This window comes from Scyliorhinus canicula, chromosome 7 (genome assembly GCF_902713615.1).
Source record: "Scyliorhinus canicula chromosome 7, sScyCan1.1, whole genome shotgun sequence".
Lineage (NCBI taxonomy): Eukaryota > Metazoa > Chordata > Chondrichthyes > Carcharhiniformes > Scyliorhinidae > Scyliorhinus > Scyliorhinus canicula.
Genome location: NC_052152.1, coordinates 45,327,051 through 45,352,832, shown reverse-complemented (window position 1 = coordinate 45,352,832; position 25,782 = coordinate 45,327,051). Strand labels below are relative to the sequence as shown.

General features: G+C 49.1%; 1 protein-coding gene across 1 annotated transcript in view; it reads right to left on the bottom strand.

Moving 5' to 3' along the window:
* Positions 1-25,782, bottom strand: part of gpr156 (G protein-coupled receptor 156) — a 115,719-nt gene that overhangs the window by 54,804 nt on the left and 35,133 nt on the right. The window contains exon 4 of the mRNA XM_038801910.1: positions 24,771-24,909. Coding sequence (XP_038657838.1) covers positions 24,771-24,909 — 139 coding nt within the window. The remainder of the gene's footprint in view (positions 1-24,770; positions 24,910-25,782) is intronic.

The window sequence follows — 25,782 nt, the reverse complement described above, 5'->3', positions numbered from 1 at the left end:
CGAGGGAGGCGATTGTGTGTGTGAGAGCGAGGGAGAGTGTGTGTGTGTGTGTGAGAGCGAGGGAGAGTGTGTGTGTGTGCTAGAGAGGGAGAGTGTGTGTGTGTGAGAGCGAGGGAGAGTGTGTGTGTGAGAGTGAGGGAGAATGTGTGTGTGTGAGAGCGAGGGAGAGTGTGTGTGAGAGTGAGGGAGAATGTGTGTGTGTGAGCGAGGGAGAGTGTGTGTGTGAGCGAGGGAGAGTGTGTGTGTGTGAGCGAGGGAGAGTGTGTGTGTGTGAGCGAGGGAGAGTGTGTGTGTGTCAGAGCGAGGGAGAGTGTGTGTGTGAGAGCGAGGGAGAGTGTGTGTGTGTCAGAGCGAGGGAGAGTGTGTGTGTGTCAGAGCGAGGGAGAGTGTGTGTGTGAGAGTGAGGGAGAGTGTGTGTGTGTGAGGGAGGGAGAGTGTGTGTGTCAGAGCGAGGGAGAGTGTGTGTGTGTCAGAGCGAGGGAGAGTGTGTGTGTGTGAGGGAGGGAGAGTGTGTGTGTCAGAGCGAGGGAGAGAGTGTGAGTGTCAGAGCGAGGGAGAGTGTGTGTGTGTCAGAGCGAGGGAGAGTGTGTGTGTGTCAGAGCGAGGGAGAGTGTGTGTGTGTCAGAGCGAGGGAGAGAGTGTGAGTGTCAGAGTGAGGGAGAATGTGTGTGTGTGAGCGAGGGAGAGTGTGTGTGTGTCAGAGCGAGGGAGAGTGTGTGTGTGTCAGAGCGAGGGAGAGTGTGTGTGTGTCAGAGCGAGGGAGAGTGTGTGTGTGTGAGGGAGGGAGAGTGTGTGTGTCAGAGCGAGGGAGAGAGTGTGAGTGTCAGAGCGAGGGAGAGTGTGTGTGTGTCAGAGCGAGGGAGAGTGTGTGTGTGTCAGAGCGAGGGAGAGTGTGTGAGCTAGATAGGGAGAATATGTGTGTGAAAGGGAGAGTGTGTGAGAGAGAGAGGGAAGGTTATGTGAGATGAGAGGGAGCGTGAATGTGAGAGGGAGGGAGAGCCTGTCAGTGGGATTCTCCGAAATCGGCGTGATGGCCCGCCGCCGGCGTCAAAAACGACGTGAACCATTCCAGCGTCGGGCTGCCCAGAAGTAGCGGAATCCTCCGCACTTTCAATGGCTAGGTAGATGGTGGAGGGGTTGGCGCCGTGCCAGCCAGCGCTAAAGGGCCGGCGTGACCTCGCGCATGCGCCAAAGGGCCGGCGTGACCTCGCGCATGCGCCAAAGGGCCGGCGTGACCTCGCGCATGCGCCAAAGGGCCGGCGTGACCTCGCGCATGCGCCAAAGGGCCGGCGTGACCTCGCGCATGCGCCAAAGGGCCGGCGTGACCTCGCGCATGCGCCAAAGGGCCGGCGTGACCTCGTGCATGCGCCAAAGGGCCGGCGTGACCTCGCGCATGCGCCAAAGGGCCGGCGTGACCTCGCGCATGCGCCAAAGGGCCGGCGTGACCTCGCGCATGCGCGGAACTGCCGCTGTAATCTGCTGCATGCGCAGGGGGGTGGCTTCTCCGCGACCGCCATGGCGGAGCCCTACAGGGGACGGTGCGGAAGGAAGAATTGCCCCCACGGCACATGCCCGCCTGCAGATTGGTGGGCCCTGATCGCGGGCCAGGCCACTGTGGGGGCCCCTCCCTGAGGTCGGATCCCCCTGAGGCCCAGCTGAATTACCTGCCAGGCCCCGCCATGTGGGACCATGTCTAATCCACGGACTGGCCAAAAACCGACGGCCACTCAGCCCATCGGGGCCCAGAGAATTGCTGGGGGGGCCGCTGCCAATGGCCCCCGACTGGCGTGGCGTGAACCCTGCCCCTGCCCGGAAACCGACGCCGGAGATTACGGCAGCCGGCGTCGGGGCAGGATTCGCGTCGGGGCGGGATTCGCGTCGCCCCCCCGGGGATGCTCTGAATCCCGCCCTGTGTGTGAACCATTGCAGTCCAAGTTGTGTAGATACACCCACAGTGCTGTTAGGGAGGGAATCCAGGATTTTGACCCAGCAAAAGTGAAGGAACAGTGATATTTATCTAAGTCAGGATGGTGAGTGACTTGGTGGGGGACTTCCAGGTGATGGCGTTCCCATGTATCTGCTGCTAGATAGCAGCATACATGAGTTTAGAAGGTGCTGCCTCAGGTGCCTTAGTGAGTTCCTGCAGTGTAGGTGATGCACACTGCATGGTCCACATTTCCCATGATCTTGCTTCATTGGTGGGGGAGCTGGTTGGAAGAGGAACTTGTTTTTGGGGGATAAAAGCAAATTACTGTGGATGCTGGACTCTGAAACACAAACAAAAAATGCTGGAAAATCTAAGCAGGTCTGACAGCATCTGTGGAGAGAGAACGGAACTAATATTTCGAGTCTCGATGACTCTATGTCAAAGCTTTGTGAGATATGAGGATAGATTGGAAAGGTTGGGATTATTTCCTTGGAGAAAAGAAGCCTGAGAGAAGACATGAAAGAGTTATTCAAGATCCTGAGAGGTATGGACAGGTTAAGTCGTGAGAAACTGTTTCCATTTAAGAACATTAAGAACTAGAGGCAGAGATTCAAAATAATTGGCAAAAGGAGTAAAAGTGATGAGGAAATTTATTTTCAGCCTAAGAGTGGTTGGAATCTGGAATTAACTTGGATTGGATTGGATTTATTTATTGTCACGTGTACCAAGGTACGGTGAAAAGTATTTTTCTGCAAGCAGCTCAACAGATCATTCAGTACATGGAAAAAAAGGGAATTAAACAAAATTCAAGAAACTACAAGAAAATACATAATAGGGAAAAGATTAGAACGAGTATAAGTTAAGTAAAAAGTGGATCTGTTGGGGAGAGCTTGCAGAGAGTCGCCTCGCTCCGGTGCCATCTTGAAAGAAAGACTTCTTGAGAGAGGTGGAAGTACATTCAATCGAGACATTTAGAAGGGAATTGGATTGATATCTGAAAAGTAATAATGTGCAAGGTTACAGAGATAAGGCAGGTAGTGGGACGAGATAGAATGCTCTTTCAAAGAGCCAGTGCAGACTCAATGGGCTGAATAACCTCCTGCTGCAAAGTTTCTGTGACTTATCCAGTAGCTGAAAACAAGGGGCGCGATTCTCCGCTCCCCACGCTGGGTGGGAGAATCGCGGGAGGGCCCCCCGACTAATTTCACAACCCCCTGGCGCCCCCCGCGATTCTCCCACCCCCCCGCTCGGAAGAATCGCCGTTTTTCACGGCGACCAGCGATTCTCCGACATGGATGGGCCGGGCGGCCTGCCATTCGCGACCGTTTCACGACAGCGGCAACCACACCTGGTCGCTGCCGTCGTGAAATTGCCGTGTGATGCCCGTTTTGGGGCTTGTACGGGGCCTGGTGGGGAATGAGCACAACGACAGGGACAGGCCCGCGATCGGAGCACACCGATCGTCGGGCCGGCGTGTCAATCGGTCGCAGTATTTCCCCTCCCCTGCCCCGCAAGATCAAGCTGCCACGTCTTTCGGGGCGGCTGAGGGGAAGACGGCCACCGTGCATGCGCGGGTTCGAGCTGTCAGCCGTCGTGATGTCAGCCGCACATGCGCGGGTTGGAGCCGGCCAACCTGCGCATGCGCGGCTGACGTCACATAGGCGCCGGCGTCGCGTCACTCTCGGCGCGCCGCCCGATGGCCGAGAGTTACGGAGCGCCGCTCCTAGCCCCGCCGGGAGGGGAGAATAGCGGGCGAGCACACGACGGCACTCCCGATTTTTCCCGGGAGCGGAGAATTCAGCCCAAGGGATGGGATTCTCCCAGCCCCGCACAGGGCCGGAGAATCCCCGCGAACGGGCCACGCTGCCTCGGCGCTGGCTGCGGAGAATCGGTGCCATTGGCGCCGGCGAGGGTGGCACGGCACCAGTCGCGGGACGCTCTACGCGGCCGGCCCGCCAATTCTCCAGCCCGGATGGGCCGAGCGGCCATAGGAAAAGAGCCTAGTCCCTCCGGCGCCATTCTAACCTGCTCTGGGCTGGCGGGACCTCGCTGTTTAAGGGTTGGGTGGCGGCCTGTGCGGGAGGGGGAGGGGGGGTCCGACTCCGGGGGGGGCGCCGATGTGGCCCGGCCCATGATCAGGACCCACCGATCGGCAGGCCAGCCTCTGTGGCTGGGGACCTCCTTTCCAACACGCCGGCCCCTGTAGCCCAGCGCCATGTTGCATCGGGACCGGTGCATTGAAGGAGGCCAGTGCGCATGCGCGCATTGGCCCCGGCGCCACTGCGCATGTCCTCGTTGGCGCCGGCGCAATTGGGCATGCGCGGATACCGAGGTGCCCAGTTCGCGCCGGGATCTGCAGCTGGAGCGGCGCGAACCGCTCAAGCGCCGTGCTGGCCCCCTATAGGGGCCAGAATTAGAGGTGGGAGCGGCCCATTCACGCCGTTGTAAAAGGCGACGGCGTTTACGACGGCGTGGACACTCTGCCGCGGGATTGGAGAATCCCGCCCAAGGTCTCTGGAGCAGATAAAATGCCCTGTGATAATTCTGAAAAATGTTCGAGGTGCTCAGCTGCATCTGGGAAGAGGAGTGAGTGCAATGCCAGGGGATTTCCAAACTCCCACTGCTTTATAGGCTCTTTATCTCTCTCTCTCCAAACACCTATTGCTTTATAGGTTATGTGGAGGCAGTGGCACAGTGATATTGTCACTGGGCTAGTAATCCAGAGACCCAGAGTACTGCTCTGGGGTCCCAGGTCCCGCCACAGCAGATGGTGAAATTTGAATTCAATAAAAATCTGGAAATAAAAGTCTAGTGATGACCATGAAGCCATCGTCAATGGCCGTAAAAACCCATCTGGTTCAGTCATGTCCTTTAGGGGAAGGAAATCTGCCGTCCTTACCTGGTCTGGCCTGTATGTGACTCCAGACCCACAGCAATGTGGTTGACACTTAACTGCTCTTCAAGGGCAATTAGGGGATGGGCAATAAATGCTGGCACAGCCTGCGACGCCCACGTTCCACAAACAAAAAAAAAAGGTTGCAGACTGGAGTGATACAGAGACTGGGCTGAATGGGGTATTGAGGAACGGAGTTGAGAATATTCATTGAAGATAAATGCTCAGTGGAGGAATTCTTCAAAATATTCCCTCTAGTGAGTACTGACTGCCTCCCTGTCCTTGAAGGGCTGCTGTCAAAGTTTGGCTCTCAGCATAAATTGCTTCGATAGTGCTACAGGAACCTTGCATATAGTTGGTGTCTGCATGTTGTTGGATCTCCCGCATTCTTTCCGCCCACTATTTTTTCTTTATGTTTAATTATATTCACACAAATAGGCTACCATGATTTAATTTTTCAAAACTCCTATTCCCTTATTCATAAATCGCTTCAATAAATATATTAAAAGATTTGATATACAGTATATATTTTCTGACCACAAATCTTAGTACCTGTTGTTGCAAATTTATTACTTTTTACCTAAACATTTGTAATTGAAGAGTCCTTTGCAACAGGCCTACATTTTATATGGAAAATCAACGTTAACATGTGATCATGCTGTATTTACAGTACTCTGCTCACTAGATGGTGATATTGCACAAGCCAATAACTAATCTGAACACATATTCTACTGGAAACAGCTCCTTGGGCTCTAAACCACTACATAGTAACAACACTAAAACATAGTTGTGTAAACTATTTCATAATCATTGTAAAATCGGTGCCCAAGGAGTTTAAAATGCTAGGTCTAAAGCCCCAAAATTTCAAAATGTGTGATCAAATCTAGGCCACTGTGCCCACCTTCTTCTTCCCATCTAAAGTGCCTTTCAACCCTGAAAATGCCAGTTTCAATTGGTTCTTGTCTGCGCTGTTCCCATTACAAACCCCAGCTAGGAAAATGTTATTTCAGTTTGGACCTGGTGCTGTCCTGGTCTGAACGCTAGCTAATTTGCAGAGTTTGAACTCCTCTATTCTCACCTATTCCAGCCAGAAGTGTCCAATGGAAATGCTGTGTCCTTGAAAGTAAGTCCAGCTGATCTAACATATGCACACTATGGAATACCCAGTGTCTGATTTCCACAGGCAGTGTGAATGTCTGGTGGCATTTTGAGGCCTCAAGGCCAACCAGACATTCATATTTGCATGCCTGACAAATGATCTTGGTGCCATCATTAACAAGCGTGACTATGTTGAGAAAACACACTCGTATCAATTGGACCCGCAGCCAAGGACAACCCTGTTCGAAAGGAAATTGCAAAACATTTGTTAGACTTGTATAAGAGTGATGAGTTGTCATGTGATGTACATCATAGGATTCATCCTCATGGTTCACTATGACCATGTGTGTACGGGCTGCCCAGGACACACAAAAGTGTTATTTCATTTTGGCCTATCTTATCTACGACTGGCTCTGCGCAACATGAATTGGCAAGCTATAACCAGTTCTGAGTGAGTATTCCATATACCAGTGAAGGACTCCTTCATCTTTGCTGTGGCTGTATTCGACCTGCATATCAATAACAATGCTATGTCTATGTGCATGTTCAGCATTATGAATCTATTCGCTAATGTGCCATTCAAGGAAGCTATGGACATTTGTGCCATGTGACTATATCATGGCAATCTAGACACGCTACCATTTTCGGAACTTATGAACGCAGCAACTCATGTAGCTGAGTTCAGCTTTAATGGCGCCATGTATGTCCAAGAAGATGGTGCTGCCATGGAATCCTCTCTAGTCCCAGTAGTCGGGGGCCGCGTAAAAAGCGATTCTCCGGCCCGGGATGGGCCGAGTGGCCGCAAAAAAAATTCAGAGTCCCGCCGGCTCCGTCCACATGTGGTCTTACCCTGTGGGACCTCGGCGTGCATCATCTTTTCAGGGGTGGCCTGGTTGCGGGGGGGGGGGGGGGGGAGGGGGGGTCCGACCCGGGGGGGGGGGGGGGGGGGGGGGGGGCGGTCCGACCCCGGGGGGGGGGGGGGGGTTCCGCTATGGCCTGGCCGGGATCGGGGCCTACCGATCGGCCTCTCAGGCTGGGGGCCTCTTTTGCTCTGCGCCAGCCCCTGTAGCCTTACGCCATGTTGCGTCGAGGCCGGCGCGGAGAAGGAAGTCACTGCGCATGCACGCAATCGCGCTGGTTGCAGCGCGCATGCGCAGACCCGCGGCACACATTTGAGGCCGGTATCAGTGTGGGTCGCTCCAGTGCCGTGCTGGCGTCCTCAAGGGCTCAGAATAGCTGCTCCTGGGGGCTTGTTGACGCTGTCGTAAAACGCGATGGCATTTATGACGCCGTCAACACAGCCTCAGGATCAGAGAATCCCGCCCCAAGTCAATCCTGGCACTTGAGTATGACACAAGGGCAAAGGTACCTTGAAGATCTGTCTCGCTTTCAAAGCCACAGGCGTTTGTGTAGCTAAATGAGCTGCCTTATGGGGAGTTTGGCTCCACTTCTCACACTCTGGCTAGCAGTCATTGTATTTGTTTTTTCAGCTGTTTGCTTTGACTTGGGTAGAGAGATGCATTGTGCAGCACTGTCATTTTGCTTGAATAGCAAGAAAGACCCTCATGACCATGTGCTGGGAAGGTTAAAACTGTTGCTGGATAAGAATGCAGTGGATTTGGTCTTGCTGGAACAATGGTATGTTTATCCTACCCCTATTCTCCTCGTTCCTGAATCCACAGACTGTAGTGATTTGTACATCCGTACATACATCTGCACATACACCAGGGACTACAGACGGATGTAACAGCCACAGCATCACTAGAGGGCAGCATCAGAGACGGGTATAAAGGGTCCAGCCCAAGGGAGGATCCACCTCTTTCAGAAGCACAGGGCTAGTGAGCAGCAGCAGACAGAGACAGCTCAGCATAGGCAGTTTACCTTAGCGTCACTGGTCATACCTCTTGACTGTATTATATCGAGTTAAGCTCTGGAAACAGAACGAGCCCACTGAATAAAGTATTTGTGTTAACTGGAAGTCTACAATCTTTATTCAGATTTAGAGAATAACATATGATACCAGGAGTGATTTCAGAAAGCTAGCTAGACACCAGCAAGAGAAGAAAAACTTAAACTCCATGGAACTCCATGGCAGCTGGAAACAACCGGTAATTTAAGTTATAACTGGAAAATGTTTGAACAGATGTTCCAAATATTTATAAAAGCTAATAATTTAAGCACTGCCTCTACTCTCAACAGGAGGGCATGAAGCTAGAGAAATCTATAATTGCTTTAATTACTTAGAAGATGACGACAACACCAAAGTAGACGTTATACTCAAAAGTTTGCTGAACGCTGTAACAGTCAATCTGGTGAGATGCTGGAAAGATTTTACTCTTGTCAGAGAAACGGAGGGCCCATCTCTGATTTTATTACAAATCTCAAGTTAATACCACCAGGCTGTGATTATGCTGATTTCAGAGACAGTGTGATAATGCATCAATTAATTTCTGGACTATCTGATAAAAATTTGAGGCAGGAACTTTCACAAAATAAGTATCTAACTCTAGAAATCGCTATACAAAAATGCCTTGCTTATGAACAAAAACAAAATCAGTACTTTGAGTCTCCACAAACACAGAATCATCATTTACAAAACAAAATCGGTAAAAATGGCGCGAACACCATGAGGCGGAGGTTCTGAGTGGCAGGCATCTTGAGAAAGGAGCCGCACATGCTCAGTTGCAAAAAGAGGGCACGGTACAGGAAACTCGGAGTGCGCATGGGCAATCGAGTCCTACGCATGACGTCACGAGCACCATGACATCAGATGACCAGGACCATGCCCACTTAAAAGGGAAATGCACGAAAATGAACAAAAAGAAATTTAAAGCTGCAAAACCCAATTTTCTTACCTCAAAAGTCAGAACAATGCCCGAACTTACACCAGCAGATGAAAATAACTTTCACAACACCCTGGAACAAGCAGTTAGCACTGCCCTAGAAGATGATATGGTCTTTGTAGACTACAACTCAGACGAAGATTTCATCTTGGGAGATGGCTACCCCAGTACCAAATCCGAACCGCAACTAGAGGTGTTGTACCGTGAAGACCCCGATGATGAGTTCTTCGGATTGGGGAATCTTCAACCCAGCATATATGACATCTCGACCCGTGAGTGCAGGATTATGCTGCGGCCTGATGCCAAGAAACAGAGAGTGGTCCACGTACCATGAAGGGTCCCAGCCTCCACACAAGTAGGTGATTTATTTATTGAACATGAAGAGAACGATCACAACTCCGAAACAAAAAGCGACGATTTGTCTATCGAACAGTACACACAAGACTGCTCAGACATGGCTGAGTCATTTGGAGATCCTGATCACAGCATCAGCAACATGGTTGAAAAGCTCAATACGACTCTTCTCATGGTAGATGAATCCAATACCATGGTGCCATGACAGATCGTCGGTACATTGGATGACAGCAATACCCAAGACCAAGACGACGCCACACAGAGAGCACAGAACGACTCCGTTGAGAGAGCGATGACAGACTCCGTTGAGAGCGATGACAGACTCCATTGAGAGAGGGTTGACAGACTCCACAGAGAGCGCGATGACAGACTCCACAGAGAGAGCGATGACAGACTCCGTTGAGAGCGATGACAGACTCCGTTGGGAGAGTGGTGACAGACTCCGTTGAGGGAGTGATGACAGACTCCACAGAGAGAGCGATGACAGACTCCACAGAGAGCAATGAAGGACTCCACAGAGAGAGCGATGAAGGATTCCACAGAGAGAGCGATGACAAACTCCACAGAGAGAGCGATGACAAACTCCACAGAGAGCGATGAAGGACTTCACAGAGAGCGATGAAGGACTCCACAAAGGGAGTGACGCACGCCTCCACAGACAGCTCGGTGACAGACTCAAAAATGGAAGCAAGCAAATACTCCATAGCGAATGCCATGCATGTACAAGACCATGGAGATCTATCAACCTTATTTGAGCCACCAGAAGAAGACACTCAATGTCTACACACTGTATGTAAGACAAGTGACGAAGGAATCACAATTCCCACACAGGATGTGCAGGATCACAGCGCGACTGACATATCTCAGCTCGTCTGCACAGAAGCACTCAATAATCAGAGGACGGCCACCCATGAGTCTAGAGAGACCACGTCAATTGAAATCTTGAAGATTTTGACTCCAGAAGAGGAGCACCAAGAGTCTAGAGAGACCACGTCAATAGAAATCCTGAAGATTTTGACTCCAGAAGAGGAGCACTATGACCCACAACAAAATGAAATCGTGAAGATTTTGACTCCAGAAAAGGAGCACCAAAACATCAATGATGATTCATGGGAACCCGAAATGAATCCAAAAGAGGAGCACCTAGAAATCAATGATGATTCATGTGAACCAGAAATGACTCTAGAAGAGGAGTACCAAGTAAGCAAAGAAGAGGAATCGAATCCACCACAAATGACTGATGTCGCCAACGTCAATGCAACATCAGATCATTCTCACAATTCTCAAGAAGACACGCTCAAGGTAGCAGATACCACAAAGGACACTGACACCAATAACTGTGACAATGACTCCAAACATCCACATGGCACACTCATTGAGCGCAACAAGAACAGCAAAAACTGCAAGAAACACAGCAGAAACAAGAACAACAACAGCAACAACAAAAAAACATGCAGTGCAACAAGAACGACAAAAGCAACAAGAAGCATTCCAGAAACAAGCACGACAAGAAAAAGAACAAGAATAAAAGCAAAAACAACGAAAACAGAATCAACAGACAAAAAGAACAACAAGAACGACAACAACAAGAACGCCAATGAAAACAACTAAGACAGAAATGACAAAAACAACAAGAACGACAACAAAAACAACAAAGACAGAAACAACAGAAACAACAACAATGAAACAACAACCTGTACAAAATGGTAAAACTCTACACGTGAAGGACAATGCCACAACACACTTTAAAACAATGACAAGACTACAAACATGCCATGGCATGATAAAGAATCTCACGAATTCACATCTGCTCCAGAACAAACAAGTAAAACAGCTTTCACGAATGATGACATACAGAATCAATACCACAAACACAGGAAAAGTAGAGGTCAGACAACGGTGCGACACAGAATCACTACCCACAATCAAATGGAACAGGGGAAAAAGGTGTCCACATCAATAAACGACTCATCAGCAAAGCAGCCGAGTCACGTTCCAACATCAACCTAGCTCTGTTATTGTACTGGGCAACCCCATTGAGCTCAGGACTGTCGCCAGCGCAAATGCTCTTCAGCAGAGGCATCCGGATAACCCTACCGGCAAAGCAACTCCGAGACCCCAGCAACGCACCGGTTCTCGATGACATACGGGCACTATGCTCCAAACAAAAACTATACTACGATCAACATGCGATCCCACTCAAGCCACTGACAATAGGTGACGCCATCAGAATCAGGGACCCAGAAGGCGGATGGTCTGAGTCAGCTTCGATGATCAGGCAGGAGGCATCGCGGTCCTACATTGTCAAATCGTCTTTTTTGCCATAACCGCCGGGATCTGTTAGAGATTCGACCTCCAACACCAGTATTTCCCACACCGGACTTGACCGAGTCCATTTGTCCACAGGACGTTCCTCGCCACACAACACCAGACAGTACTCTTGATGACATCAAACCATCATCCCTACTATGAAAAAAAATCACTTATTGTCACAAGTAGGCTTCAATGAAGTTACTGTGAAAAGCCCCTAGTCGCCCACATTCCGGCGCCTGTTCGGGGAGGCTGGTACGGGAATTGAACCGTGCTGCTGGCCTGCCTTGGTCTGCTTTAAAAGCCAGCGATTTAGCCCAGTGTGCTAAACCAGCCACTGGTACTACCACCATTAAGACATTCCAGCAGAAGCCGTAAGGCACCCGACCGCTAGATTTAGGGCAGCACGGTAGCATGGTGGTTAGCATAAATGCTTCACAGCTCCAGGGTCCCAGGTTCGATTCCCGGCTGGGTCACTGTCTGTGCAGAGTCTGCACGTCCTCCCCGTGTGTGCGTGGGTTTCCTCCGGGTGCTCCGGTTTCCTCCCACAGTCCAAAGATGTGCGGGTTAGGTGGTTTGGCCATGCTAAATTGCCCGTAGTGTCCTAAAAAGTAAGGTTAAGGTGGGGTTGTTGGGTTACGGGTACAGGGTGGATACGTGGGTTTGAGTAGGGTGATCATTGCTCGGCACAACATCGAGGGCTGAAGGGCCTGTTCTGTGCTGTACTGTTCTATGTTCTATGTTCTATTTGTAACCACACTTCAACACACGCGCAAGACGAATATGGACATTTCACACGATGGACTCACATCACAGTTAATTGTTTCTGTATTACTTTTATCATTTTCACAGTGTGCAGATTTGTATATTCTCACCACTTGTTATATACAGTTTTTTTGAGGCCAGTCTAGAAAACATGTCAAATAAAAGGGGGGGAATGTAGTGATCTGTACGTCTGTATATATATCTGCACATACACCAGGGACTCCAGACAGATGTAACAGTCACAGCATCACTAGAGGGCAGCATCAGAGACGGGTCCAGCCCAAGGGAGGATCCGCCTCTTTCAGAAGCACAGGGCTAGTGAGCAGCAGCAGACAGAGACAGCTCAGCATAGGCATTTACCTTAGCGACACTGGTCATACCTCTTGATTGTATTATATCTAGCTAAGCTCTGGAAACAGAACGAGCCCACTGAATAAAGTATTTGTGTTAACTGGAAGTCTACAATCTTTATTCAGACTTAGGGAATAACATACAGACGAGTTAAAATTCAATTGAATAAAGAAAATAAAAATTACACTATGACTAATCTAAGATGATCAGTTGGACTCATAAGTGCTTTTGATGCACTTACCTTTGCTAGAAGCTACTTAAATTCAAACACAGAAACCTCTTCCGCAAACAACAGACTATGTCCAGGCATTGGGCATCCTACACCTCCCACTGCCTCAGGAAGGCAGACAGCATTGTCAGAGACCCCTCCCACCCAGGCATTGCCTTCTTCCACACCCTTCCATCAGGCAGAAGGTACAGAAGTCTGAAGACTCGCACATCCAGACATAGGAACAGCTTCTTCCCCACAGCTACAAGACTCCTCAACGATTCCATCTCGGACTGATCTGTTCCCTGTAAGAACACTATTTATGACCCCCTATGCTGTTGTATTTGCTTTGTTTGGCCCCTTGTTCCTCACTGTAACCAATCACTGTTTGTCGATGTGCTATATGTCAATGTTCTCTGTTGATTATTCTTTTGTCTACTATGTACGTACTGTGTACATTCCCTTGGTCGCAGAAAAATACTTATCACTCAACTTCGGGACATGTGACAATAAATCAAATCAAAATCAATTGTGCCTTTTTTGAAATAAGCAAAATCATGAGGAGCTGCTGGTGCATTCTTCATGGCAACACCTCGCTCATTCATAATCATAATCAACTTACCAACCTATCAGCGCCCTTTTATCATGCAGTATTAACTGTTGCTCCCTTTGAAATTTGGTATTCTTGTGTCAGTCCTGCTGAGTGCAAGACAAAAATGTTTTGATAGCCTGTCTCTTTTTTCAGCAATGAGCCCGACCTTTCGGTAGAATGTACCCAGCTCACTTGATTGCTGGATGACATGGAGGAGACGAACCACAGGGACGGTGGCAGAAGTAGTCAGTACCAGCAGCCTGACGAAGAGGATGGGGATTCAATGTGGGAAAAAAAAATGAACAATCTACTACGATCTGCAAGCCCCTTGTCTCCATTTGACACTCCATCCTACCGTCAACCTTGGAATGCCACCTTGAAACCCATAAGCTGTCACTGCAGGTTCCCAGCACCTGACCTCCTAGCATAATCCTCAAACCACCCCCCACTCCGACCCCACCCTGGCACTCTTCATCAGAACCTCTCCCTGCTTAAGTGCAATACCCACCCATGCCATTTGTCCTTGGCCTCTGCAGGAGAAGATTGCCCACAACTACAGAGAGAGAGAGAGAGAGAGAGAGAGAAGGCTGGTGGTGGAATGCCTGACATAAGGATCTTGACTCCTTTTGAGGGTGGGCCATGGAGCTCACAGGGGATGACCAGGGGTGGGCCTACACAGAGAGTGAAGTTAGCCTGCGACTGCACCTTCATCCAGATGACCTGTCTCAACTGAGCTTTTTGTTGTCCAAACCCTTGACCAGGCCATGTACTAAAACCATGGGCCTTGCCTTGAAGGAAAATCAACCTATGAGCCTCAGCTGTCAACCAGCAGTGCCTCATTGGCCACCCTCCACAGACCTCTGAGATCTCCAATGAAGACACAGATTCGGGTCACAGCTATCACCCACACCATCCACTACTGCAGAGACAAGAACCTCGGTGGGCGAATCTAGAAGTCAGGCATCTGGGTCACTATCTGGTGACCACCACACTGCTTCTGATGCACGAGGTGGAGGAGACAGGAATGTCCCAGGGATCAAACAGTTGGAGGTCTGCTGGATATCAAGACTCAGCTGTGCCCCATCCAGGTGTCATGCCTCTGTACAAGTTTGGCCCTCAGCTGCTTAAGATGCAAAGGCAGAGCCAGGAATACCAGGAGGGGTTGTCAGCGACATTGTTGCAACTTCAAGGCCGAATGGAGGAGCCCAAAGCCTTCAGTCGCAGGAAATGTTGCCGATATTGCGTGGCATCCAGGCCAATATTGCAAAAGTGGCATGTGCAGTGGAAAACCTGGCGAACTCCGAAGCATGACTTAGTCCCTGAGGATCATGGCTGAGGGGTTTGACACCATTGTGCAGAAACGGGTAGGCCTCCAGGACTAGAAATGCCACATGACATTGAGGCTTCTGGAGTTCGGTCCAGCTGTCCCTCCACCCCATGGAGTAACCCAGGGGCCAACGCTCACCCAGAGGGAAGAGGAAGTGCTGGAACAAATCCCGGGGCCTTCCATCCAGGAGACCCTGGGAATGACCAGCCCTTCTGAATCCCCCCTTCATGATCCGGCGCATCTCGGGGACAGCGGGCAGTACAGGGTGACATGGCAACATCAGTGTTACTCCAAAGTAGGCTTGGGCCCTCAGGCCCCGGTCCTCCTGAGGACGTCCGCCAAGGGCCTCTCAGGCAACTGAGGTTGGAACACAACAGGCCACCTCCATTTCTGATGTGCATCCTGGGTATACACTGAGATGTAGTAGGATGGCTTGCAAGAGTAAGGAGTTGCAGGGGCACAGAGTAGACACGGGTGACGTTAGGCACAGATAGTGGAAGTCATAATGAAATAACATGCCAGTGACTGATGGAAATGAGGCTATGACAGGTGAGGACCTTGAGAGGATTGTTATCACTAAGGAGGTAGTGATGGGCAAGCTAATGGGGCTAAAGGTAGACAAGTCTCCTGGCCCTGATGGAATGCATCCCAGATTGCACTAGTGATAATTTACCAAAATTCACTAGGCTCTGGGTTGGTCCCTGCGGATTGGAAATTGGTAAACGTGACACCACTATTTAAAAAATGAGCTAGGCAGAAAGCGGGTAATTATAGGCCAGTTATCAAGTACAACATTTCTAGTTTGGTGGGGAGAGTGAATGCTGATCTGGCAAGGTGGGATGACCTCCCTCTGTCACTGGCGGGTTGGGTACAGGTGGTTAAAATAAATGTGTTCCCGCGATTTCTGTTTATTTTCCAATCCCTGCTGATTTTCCGGCCAAAGGCATTTTTTTAAGAGAGATTGAAGGAATGATTACCTCGTTCATATGGGGAGGGAAGGTGGCCAGAGTCAGAAAGGTGTTGCTACAGAGGGGAAGGCAGGCAGGGGATTTGGGTCTTCCGAACCTGATTTATTATTACTGGGCGATGAATGTGGAGAAGGTGCGGAGAGGGGTTGATTCCCAGTTGGTCAGAATGGAGGAGAGTTTGTGTCGGGGGTCAGGATTGAAGATACTAGCAACAGCGTCGTACCCGATGGCCCTGGGAAAATACTCAGGGAGTCCGGTAATAATAGCTTCATTGAGAATTTGGAGGCCGTTTCGCCAACTCTTCGGGTTGGGGCAGGGTCAAGGGGAATGCCGATTCGGGGGAACCACAGATTTGAGCGAGGGAAGTGGGAGGAAAATTTTCGGTAATGGGAGGAGAAGGGGATTAAGACACTAAAAGATTTGTTTCTTAGGAGTCGGGCTGCAGGATTGTAGGAGCTGGGAGCAAAGTATATGCTGGAACAGAGGGAAATGTTTAGATACATGCAGGTTCGAGATTTTGCCAGGAAGGAGATACAGAGCTTCCTGGTGGAGCTGGCCTCCACATTGCTGGAGGAGGTGCTGACGACAGGGGAACTGGAGAAGGGGGTAGTGTCGGCAGTTTACGGAGCTATTCTGGAAGAGGAGAAGGTACTGCTGGAAGGGATCAAAGCAAAGTGGGAGGAAGAGTTGGGAGAGGATATGGAGGAGGGGTTCTGGTGTGAGGTTCTCCGGAGAGTAAATGCCTCCACTTTGTGTGCGAGGTTGGGGCTGATACAGCTGAAGGTGGTATATTGAGCACACCTCACGAGGGCGAGGATGAGCCGGCTCTTTGAGGGGGTAGAAAATGTGTGTGAACATTGCGGGGATGGGGGGCCCGCAAATCATGTTCATATGTTTTGGTCCTGTCCGAAGCTGGAGGATTACTGGAAGGAGGTTTGTAGGGTAATCTCTGAAGTGGTGCACGTGAAACTGGATCCGAGCCCTCGGGAGGCCATATTCGGGATGTCGGACCAGCCGGGGTTGGAAACGGGCGCGGAGGCAGATGTTGTAGCCTTTGCCTCGTTGATCGCCCAAAGGTGGATCCTGATAGGTTGGAGAGAAAACCTCTCCACCCTGTGCCCTGGCATGGTGGGGGGATCTGTCAGAATTCTTATCTCTTGAGAAGGTTAAGTTTGAACTGAGGTGATGGATGGAGGAGTTCTACAATTCATGGGCATTATTCATTATGCACTTTCGAGAATTGGATCACATCGAACATTAGTGGGGGGTGGTGGGGGGGGGGGGGGTGATTGGAAGGGTTGGGGGGAGGGGACTGTATTTGTTAATGATGACTATGGGTGATTCCTGATTCCTTTTTGTTATTTGTTTATGTTAACATGCGGGCAGTTGTTTGGGGGTTTGGTGGGAGGATGGGATTGTTGTTGTTGAAATGGGGATTGACATTATATTCGTTACTGCTTATTGTTTATTGTTGGTGGGTGCAAATTTGGGAGAAAATGTGAAAAAGGAGAATAAAAATATATTTAAAAAAAATTATAGGCCAGTTAGCTTAACTTCGGTAGTCGGGAACATGCTGGAATCTATTATCACGGAAGAAATAGCGAGGCATCTGGATGGAAATCATCCCATTGAACAGACGCAGCATGGGTTCATAAAGGGCAGGTCATGCCTAACTAATTTAGTGGAATTTTTTGAGGACGTTACCAATGCGGTAGACAACGCGTAGTGGTATATCTGGATTTCCATAAAGCTTTTGACAAGGTGCCACACAAAAGGTTGCTGCATAAGGTAACGATGCAGGGCGTTAAGGATAAAGTAGTAGCATGGATGGAGGATTGGTTAATTAATAGAAAGCAAAGAGTGGGGATTAATGGGTTTTTCTCTCGTTGGCAATCGGTAGCTAGTGGTGACCCTCAGGGATCAGTGTTGGGCCCACAATTGTTCACAATTTACATAGATAATTTGGAGTTGGGGGACCAAGTGCAATGTGTCCAAGTTTGCAGCCGACACTAAGATGAATGGTAAAGCAAAAAGTGCAGAGGATACTGGAAGTCTGCAGAGGGATTTGGATAGGTTAAGTGAATGGGCTAGGGTCTGGCAGATGGAATACAATGTTGGCAGATGGAATACAATGTTGACAAATGTGAGGTTATCCATTTTGGTAGGAATAACAGCAAAAGGGATTATTATTTCAATGATAAAATATTAAAACATGCTGCTGTGCAGAGCGACCTGGGTGTGCTAGTGCATGAGTTGCAAAAAGTTAGTTTACAGTGCAACAGGTGATTAATAAGGCAAATGGAGTTTTTTCCTTCATTGCTAGAGGGATGGAGTTTAAGACTAGTGAGGTTATGCTGCAATTGTATAAGGTGTTAGTGAGGCCACACCTGGAGTATTGTGTTCAGTTTTGGTCTTCTTTCCTGAGAAAGGACGTTGGAGGGTGTGCAGAGGAGATTCACTAGGTTAATCCCAGAGTTGAGGGGATAGGATTACGAGGAGGGGTTGCGTAGACTGGGACTGTACTTGTTGGAATTTAGAAGGATGCGGGGAATCTTATAGAAACATATAAAATTATGAAGGGTATAAATAGGATAGATGCGGACAGGTTGTTTTCACTGGTGGGTGAAAGCAGAACTAGGGGGCATAGCCTCAAAATAAGGGGAAGTAGATTTAGGACTGAGTTTAGGAGGAACTTCTTCACCCAGATGGTTGTGAATCTATGGAATTCCCTGCCCAGTGAAGCAGTTGAGTCTCCTTCATTAAATGTTTTCAAGATAAAGATAGATAGTTTTTTGAATAATAAAGGGATTAAGGGTTATGGTGTTCGGGCCGGAAAGTGGAGCTGAGTCCACAAAAGATCAGCCATGATCTCATTGAATGGCGGAGCAGGCTCGAAGGGCCAGATGGCCTACTCCTGTCCTAATTCTTGTGTTCTTATGTTGTATTCTTATCACCTTGTCAAGACCTCTTGATCCTCCTCCCACTGGGATAGGTCTTCCACCCCATCTAAACACAGCTTTTCCCACAGGTCCTCAATGTAAGGGAAATGGTTAGACCCACTCAAACCTTATATCCTAGAAGGATTCTGGCATTAATTAGTGAATCCTAGACTCTTGCTCTTAATCCCTCTCCAGTGCTGTAGAATAAAGGGATGTAGGTCCATACCTACAGGGCAGCACGGTAGCATTGTGGATAGCACAATCGCTTAACATCTCCAGGGTCCCAGGTTCGATTCCGGCTTGGTCACTGTCTGTGCGGAGTCTGCACATCCTCCCCGTGTGTGCGTGGGTTTCCTCCGGGTGCTCCGGTTTCCTCCCACAGTCCAAAAGATGTGCAGGTTAGGTGGATTGGCCATGATAAATTGCCCTTAGTGTCCAAAATTGCCCTTAGTGTTGGGTGGGGTTACTGGGTTATGGGGATAGGGTGAAGGTGTTAACCTTGGGTCGGGTGCTCTTTCCAGGAGCCGGTGCAGACTCGATGGGCCGAATGGCCTCCTTCTGCACTGTAAATTCTATGAACATCTATGAACCTCACTCACACATGAGCCGGGGAGTTAGCTGGTGGTAGAAAACAGACAGGAATCAGACACGCAAAAGCTGAGGAGCATCAAAACTTTCCCCACTGCAAATCGTCATCACCCTCCTGCATTGACAGGCTAAGCACGCACAAGGAGTCCCCAGGCCCAGCTCACTGAAGACTTGATTTTCACGCGGACCTCCCTCCATTCCAACAAAGTCCATCTCCGGGATACCAGGGAGGCAAAGGTGAAGATGTCTGTCTCGCCGTCTGGACTCCCAGGTCTTCCGACACTCTGAAAAGCGCCAGTTCTGAGCTTGGGACAACCTTCACCTTCAGTACCTCAGATATTATGTCAGCGAATCCCCGCCAGAATCCCTTCAGCTTTGGACAAGCCCAAAACATGTGGACATTGTTTGCGGGTCCTCCCAATTCCATTAATTCCCTATAAATCTCCAACACCCTACTCTCGACGACTCCTGTTTCCGACACCACCTTGTCCTGCAGCCGTGGGGGTGGCAGGTCCGGAAAGAACTGCACTTGCTTCCTAACATAATTCCGTACCTGCAAGTACCGGAACCCATTCCCACTGGGAAGCTGATACTCCTGTTCCAATTCCTTTAGGCTCGAGAAGCTTTCCCCCCCCGCCCCCCAACAAATAGGTCCCCAAACAGTTCGATCTCCGCCCACTGCCACTCGCAGACCGTCGCGTGCAAAACCCCCCCACCTGGAGCAAATCTATGGTTCCCAGATCGAGGCAACGTCCCCACACCCTTAGGGCTGCCACCACTGCCAGGCTCGTGGCCGGCAAGAACGACAGAGGCACCATCAGCAGTGCCCCCAAACTAATGTCCTTACAAGAGGCTGCCTCCATCCGCTCCCACACTGACCCCCTCCCCCACTACCCACTTCCTAACCATGGCTATATTCACTGCCCAGTAATAGTTCATTAAATTTGGCAAGGTGCCCACTCCCCAATGTCCCCGCTCCAGCAGCACCTTCTCTGGGGTGGGAATTTCCCCACCCAAACAAATCCCAAAATCAGGGCATTAACTTTCCTAAAAAAAGGCCTTTGGATTAAAATCAGAAGGTTCTGAAAAACAAATAAAACCTCGGAAGCACCGATATTTTCACAAGTTTGCACCCGCCCCTCCAAAGATAGCAGGAGCGCATCCCATCTCTTAAAATCCCCCTTCATCTGCACTACCTACCAGGTTCAATTTGTGCGGTTTTTCCCATCCCCACACCACCTGTATCCTCAAGCATCTAAAGTTCGTCCCCACCACCTTAAACTGCAGCGCGCCCAGCCTCCCCTCCTGTTCCCTTGCTTGGATCGGGAAGACCTCACTATTCCCCATGTTTAATTTATACCCGGAAAACTGGCCGAATTCCTATAAAATGTCCATGATCCCCCCAATGCTTCCCAAAGGGTCTGAAATGTAAAGTAACAGATCGTCTGCATCTAGCGAAACTCTATTCTCCACCACCCACCCCCCCCCCCCCCCCCCCCCCCCCCCCCACACACTATCCCTTTCCAACTCCTTGATGCTCTAAGCACCATTGTCAATGGCTCTATCGCCAGCGCAAAAACCAACGGGGAAAGTGGGCGTCCCTGCCTTGTCCCATGATGCAATCCAAAATCCCCAAACTGACCCTATTCGTCCCAACAGTTGCTACCGGTGCCCTATATAGCACCCGGACCCAATCCACCAACCCCTACCCGATCCCGAACTGTCCCAGTACTTACCACAGATATTCCCGTTCCACCCGATCAAAGGCTTTCTCTGCATCCATAGTGACCGCCTCCTTCACCTCCTATCCCACCAGGGGCATCATAATCACATTCAATAAACGCCTAATGTTCGCCAATAGATGCCTCCCCTTTACAAACCCCGCCTGGTCCTTCCCTATCACCCCCGGCACACAGTCCTCGATCAGAGAGGTCAAGATCTTTGCCAACAGCTAGGCACCAAAATTTAGCAGTGGGATCGAGCGGTAGGACCCACACTGCTCTGGGTCCTTATCCCTCTTCAAAATTCAGGATAGCGAAGCCTGCGATAACGCAGGGGGAAGCTCCCCCTTATCAAGGGCCCCAGATCTCCCAAAACATTTTATAAAATTCCACTGTGAACCCATCTGGGCCGGGGCCTACCCTGTCTGCATTTCCCCCATGGCCTACATCATTTCCACTACTCTAATGGGTGCCCCCAGCCCCTATACCAGATCTTCTCCACTTTAGAGATCTCCAACCCATCTAGAAATCAGCGCATTCCCTCTTGCCCTACTGGGGGCTCTGATTCATATAGCCTCTTATAAAATTCCTCAAATGTCCCATTCACCTCCACCGGGTCCAAGACTGCCCTTCCCGTCCCATCCTTCACCTTTCCAATTTCACTCGACACCTCCTGCTTCCTAAGTTGGTGAGCCAGCATCCTACCTGCCTTCTCCCCATATTCGTACATTGCCCCCCTGGCCCTCCTTAACTGCTCCACTGCCTTCCCCGTGGACGCCAGCCCGAATTCCATCTGGAGCTTCTACCGCTCCTTCAACAAACCTGCTTCGGGGTCTCCAAGTACCTCCTATCTACCTGCAGGATCTCCTTCACCAGCATAGCCATCTCTGCCCGCTCTGTCCTGTCTCTGTGCACCAGGATCGATATAAACTCCCCCCTGACCACTGCCTTAAGTGCCTCCCATAGTGTGGCGGCTGAAACCTCACCCGTGTTATTCAGCTCCACATACCCCCGAATGACAGCCCTCACCCTCTGCGGCAGCAGAGAACAGGTCACGTGCCCTGCACGGACACTTGACATCAACCACTCTCTAGGTACATGTTTTTGGTACCAAATCACAGAGCAGTGTTGCTTCCATTAACCAGCTGCTGGCAGGCAAGTCACGGTAACTGTGAAGATGAATGGTTTTCTTTAAAGTAAGAGATAGGCAGAGACTCAATTAGGCAGTTTACCTATTGGACAGGATCTCACAACAGAATCTGCTAGAGAGAGCTGGTCAGGAGAGTCCAGGGCAGGGCAGAGCATTGCTAGTGTTAGCTCTGTACAAAGCTCCATGGGCTCTCATTAGCAGCCTACAAAGAACATGCTTAACTCAGGAACTAAGCAGTATAAAGATGATTTTTTTGAGGTATGTACCAATGCAAATAAGGATGCAAAGCTCATGTATGCTATATGCAGGGAAGTACTGGAAAATGAGAGGAGAAGTTTCAGATTTTGAAAGAGAAGCAGTGGGTGAAAAATTCCTTTTGAGGTTGAGAAGCCAGAGTCAGTTATTAACTTAAAGCTGACTCCAAATGAAAAGACTACACTGCTGTAGCTGACTGATACCACATTAAAAACACATCAAAAGCCCATGAGGCTGTCAGCATTCTGGTGTAGCATCTCCCAGGAGTATTCAATGCTGAGTAAAATAAGCATTTTGTTGTTACTGCCCTTCATGACAACCTGTATGTGCAAAGTTGGATTTATTTTCATAAAGGTGAAGACAGCACAAAGGAACTTGCTGACGTCTGCACCTGAAGTGAGATCATGAGGACTAAGTAGGCTCCCCTTTCATATTAAAGGTAAGCAAACGTGGCATGTGTCATAGAGATTATTCGGCGTGGGTCGCTAAGGTTAGCCAGCATGGATCCCAAAGGTTAGCCAGTTGGCAAATGTGGTACCCCGGAAAAAATGTTTGAAAAGCATTGCTCTAAGTCTCAATGAATGGTTTGTGAGGGATGAATTTTCCTGTTGAGACTGAAGTATTAAAAAATAACAATTTTCTTTTGTTGTAATTTAGGTTTTCTGTTCTAATCCATTGGTGTTTAACCTTTCTCTTATTGTGACAGGTTCTGCTGTTTGAGGGTATGCCCATTCTGCAGGAAAATTTAATTAAAATTTTAAGAATATACATTTAGTTCCCATGCACATTACTGGATTCCAACTTGCTATAGAGATAACTTAGAACATAGAATTCCTACAGTGCAGAAGGAGGCCATTTGGCCCATCGAGTCTGCACCGACCCTCTGATAAGCACCCGGCCTAGGCCCACTCCCCAACCGTGGTCCTGTGACCCCCATCTATCCTGCACACCTTTGGACACTAAGGGACATTTTAGTGTGGCCAATCCTCCTAACCTGCACGTCTTTGGACTGTGGGAGGAGACTCACACAGACATGGGGAGAAAAAGCAAACGCCACACAGTCATCCAAAGCCGGAATTGAACCCGGGTCCCTGACACTTTGAGGCAGCAGCGCCATCCACTGTGCTGCCGTGCCGCCCCAAACTGTGCGACAAAACTTAATTTCATATAAAATTAAATCCCTGTTTCAATTTTTATGAATATTTTCTCTACCATTTACTATGTTGTGAATTTTTTATATTTTCAAAAATCTTTCCATTTATTTCCAAAACTTAAAATCTAGATTAAAATATTCTCCAGTAAACCACATAAACCTCTTCTCAAACAACCAAACAACTGCAGTTATCGCCGTGGAGTTCAAACCTTGGGATAAAAGAGTTTGTCTCTCAACTCTCCTGTGAGATCTTCTCATACATATTAACATTTCTCTAATCTTTATTTTCACTTTATGTCCCATAGATAAAAGATCATGGGCGGGATTCTCCGGTCGCCGACACCGAAATCGCGTTTGGCAATCGGCCGAAGAATCCCCGTTTGCTCCGCAATCGGGGACAGCACCGGTTTTGCGATGCTCCGAATCCTTAGAAACGGCGTCGGGACGGCCTCAGGACGTCACCTGAGGCCCTCCCCAGAGGCCAGGTTCCCATCAGTGTGGAACGGCGCCAAAGTCTTGGGGGGGGGGGGGGGGGGGGGAGCAGTTCCGCTGGCAGGGAGGCATTTGTCGGGGGCTGGGGGGACTGGTCCATATGTGGCAATGCTGGTTACAGGGGGAGCAGTTTTTGGGAGGCTGGGTCCGCGTGCGGCCGGTGCCATGTTGCACAGCGCTGCCACTGCAGGTCGCCGGCGTTTGCATGCGCGGCCACAGACCCGGCAATTATCTGGCCATAAATCCAGGGGATTTACGCTGCGCGGTTGCCAGCCCCCCACCATTCGGAGGATCGGTGCAGCTTTCGTGATGTTTTTTTCTGGCGTAAAATGCCACTGTTCCCACGCCGGCGTCAGCACTTAGTCTGCAAATCAGAGAATCCAGCCCCATTAATCTCATGCTTCCAAAATAAATGAAAGCATTGACACTCCTTCTGTACAATAAATTTAGAGTACCCAATTTGTTTTCCAATTAAGGGGCAATTTAGCGTGTTGAATCCACCTACCCTGCACATCTTTTTGGGTTGTTGAGACCCACCGTGACATGGGGAGAATGTGCAAACTCTACACGCAGTGACCCGGGGCCGGGATCGAATCTGGGTCCTCGGCGTCGTGAGGCGTGGGCACCTTGGTACCCAGCATTGACACTCTTGCCGAAGACTTGCACAGCAGTTAACAACTTTGCCAGTGTTGCTTTACGATTGATAGGTCAGATTAAATTAGGGTAAGTGTTTTTCTTACTCACATAAATCCCTTCATATTGTGCACCACTGATTAAGTCCTGGGTCTCAGCGTAATCACACATACATCGCCACATGGTTCCTTATGTTTCCTCACCTGAAATATCAGCTCGATTGGCATTTCCAGTGTAGCTGTTTTCCCTTCCACGATCCCGAACATATATCCACTGATATAAGTGAAAACACTCCCAATAATTGTTACAATGTTGAGGTTTGGACTGGACATTTTCACAATCCTGATAGAAATAATTAGCAAGAGCAAAGATTTGGTGAAATCTTCATATAATAGAACAGAATTATAAGTTTTAGTATGACATGCCCTTGAACAGCAACATTCTTTTAAGAACGTGCACTGCATTTTTAACATTTACACAACTAAAATCTAGTTTCCTTAATCTAAAGGCCAAATTCCAGAACCAGATTTTTGATTGTTTACAATTCTGACGACAAAATCGCAATTTATGTGACTTGGTTCTCGACATCATTATTTTTGATATATATTTAATAATCTGGATTTAGGTATACACACCATAACTTCAAAGTTTGCAGATAACACAGAACTGAAATGCAATAAATAGTGATGAGAATAGTAACAGACTGCAGGAGGAAATAGACTGGTGAAATATGGAGGCATGTGTTAGATTAAATTTAAATGTGAAGAAGAGCAAAGTAATTCATTTTATAGGAAAAATGAAGTGAGGAAATACAAATCAACTGATCCAATTTCAAAGCGGGTGTTTGACAGTGGCAGAAAAAGTTAAGAAGGCTGTCAAAGAGGGAAACTTTGAATTTATAGGTCGAGGCAGCAAGCTGAAGCTATTCTGAACCCAACTGCAGCTGGGACCCGATCAGTGTTTTATTTTGTATCCAATTCTGGGCACCACACGGTAGGAAAGAGGCTAAAGCCTTCTGAAGAGAGCAGAGGAGATTTACCAAAATGGTATCAGAGATTAAAGACTTTGGATACATGGAGAGACCAGATAATCAGGGACTATTCTCTTTCTAACAAACAGGTCGAGAGAGGTACTCAAAATCATGAAGTGTTTTGATAGAGTCAATCAGGAGAACTGTTTCCAGTGGCAGGAGAGGTCAGTAAAAGAAGGGTCAGT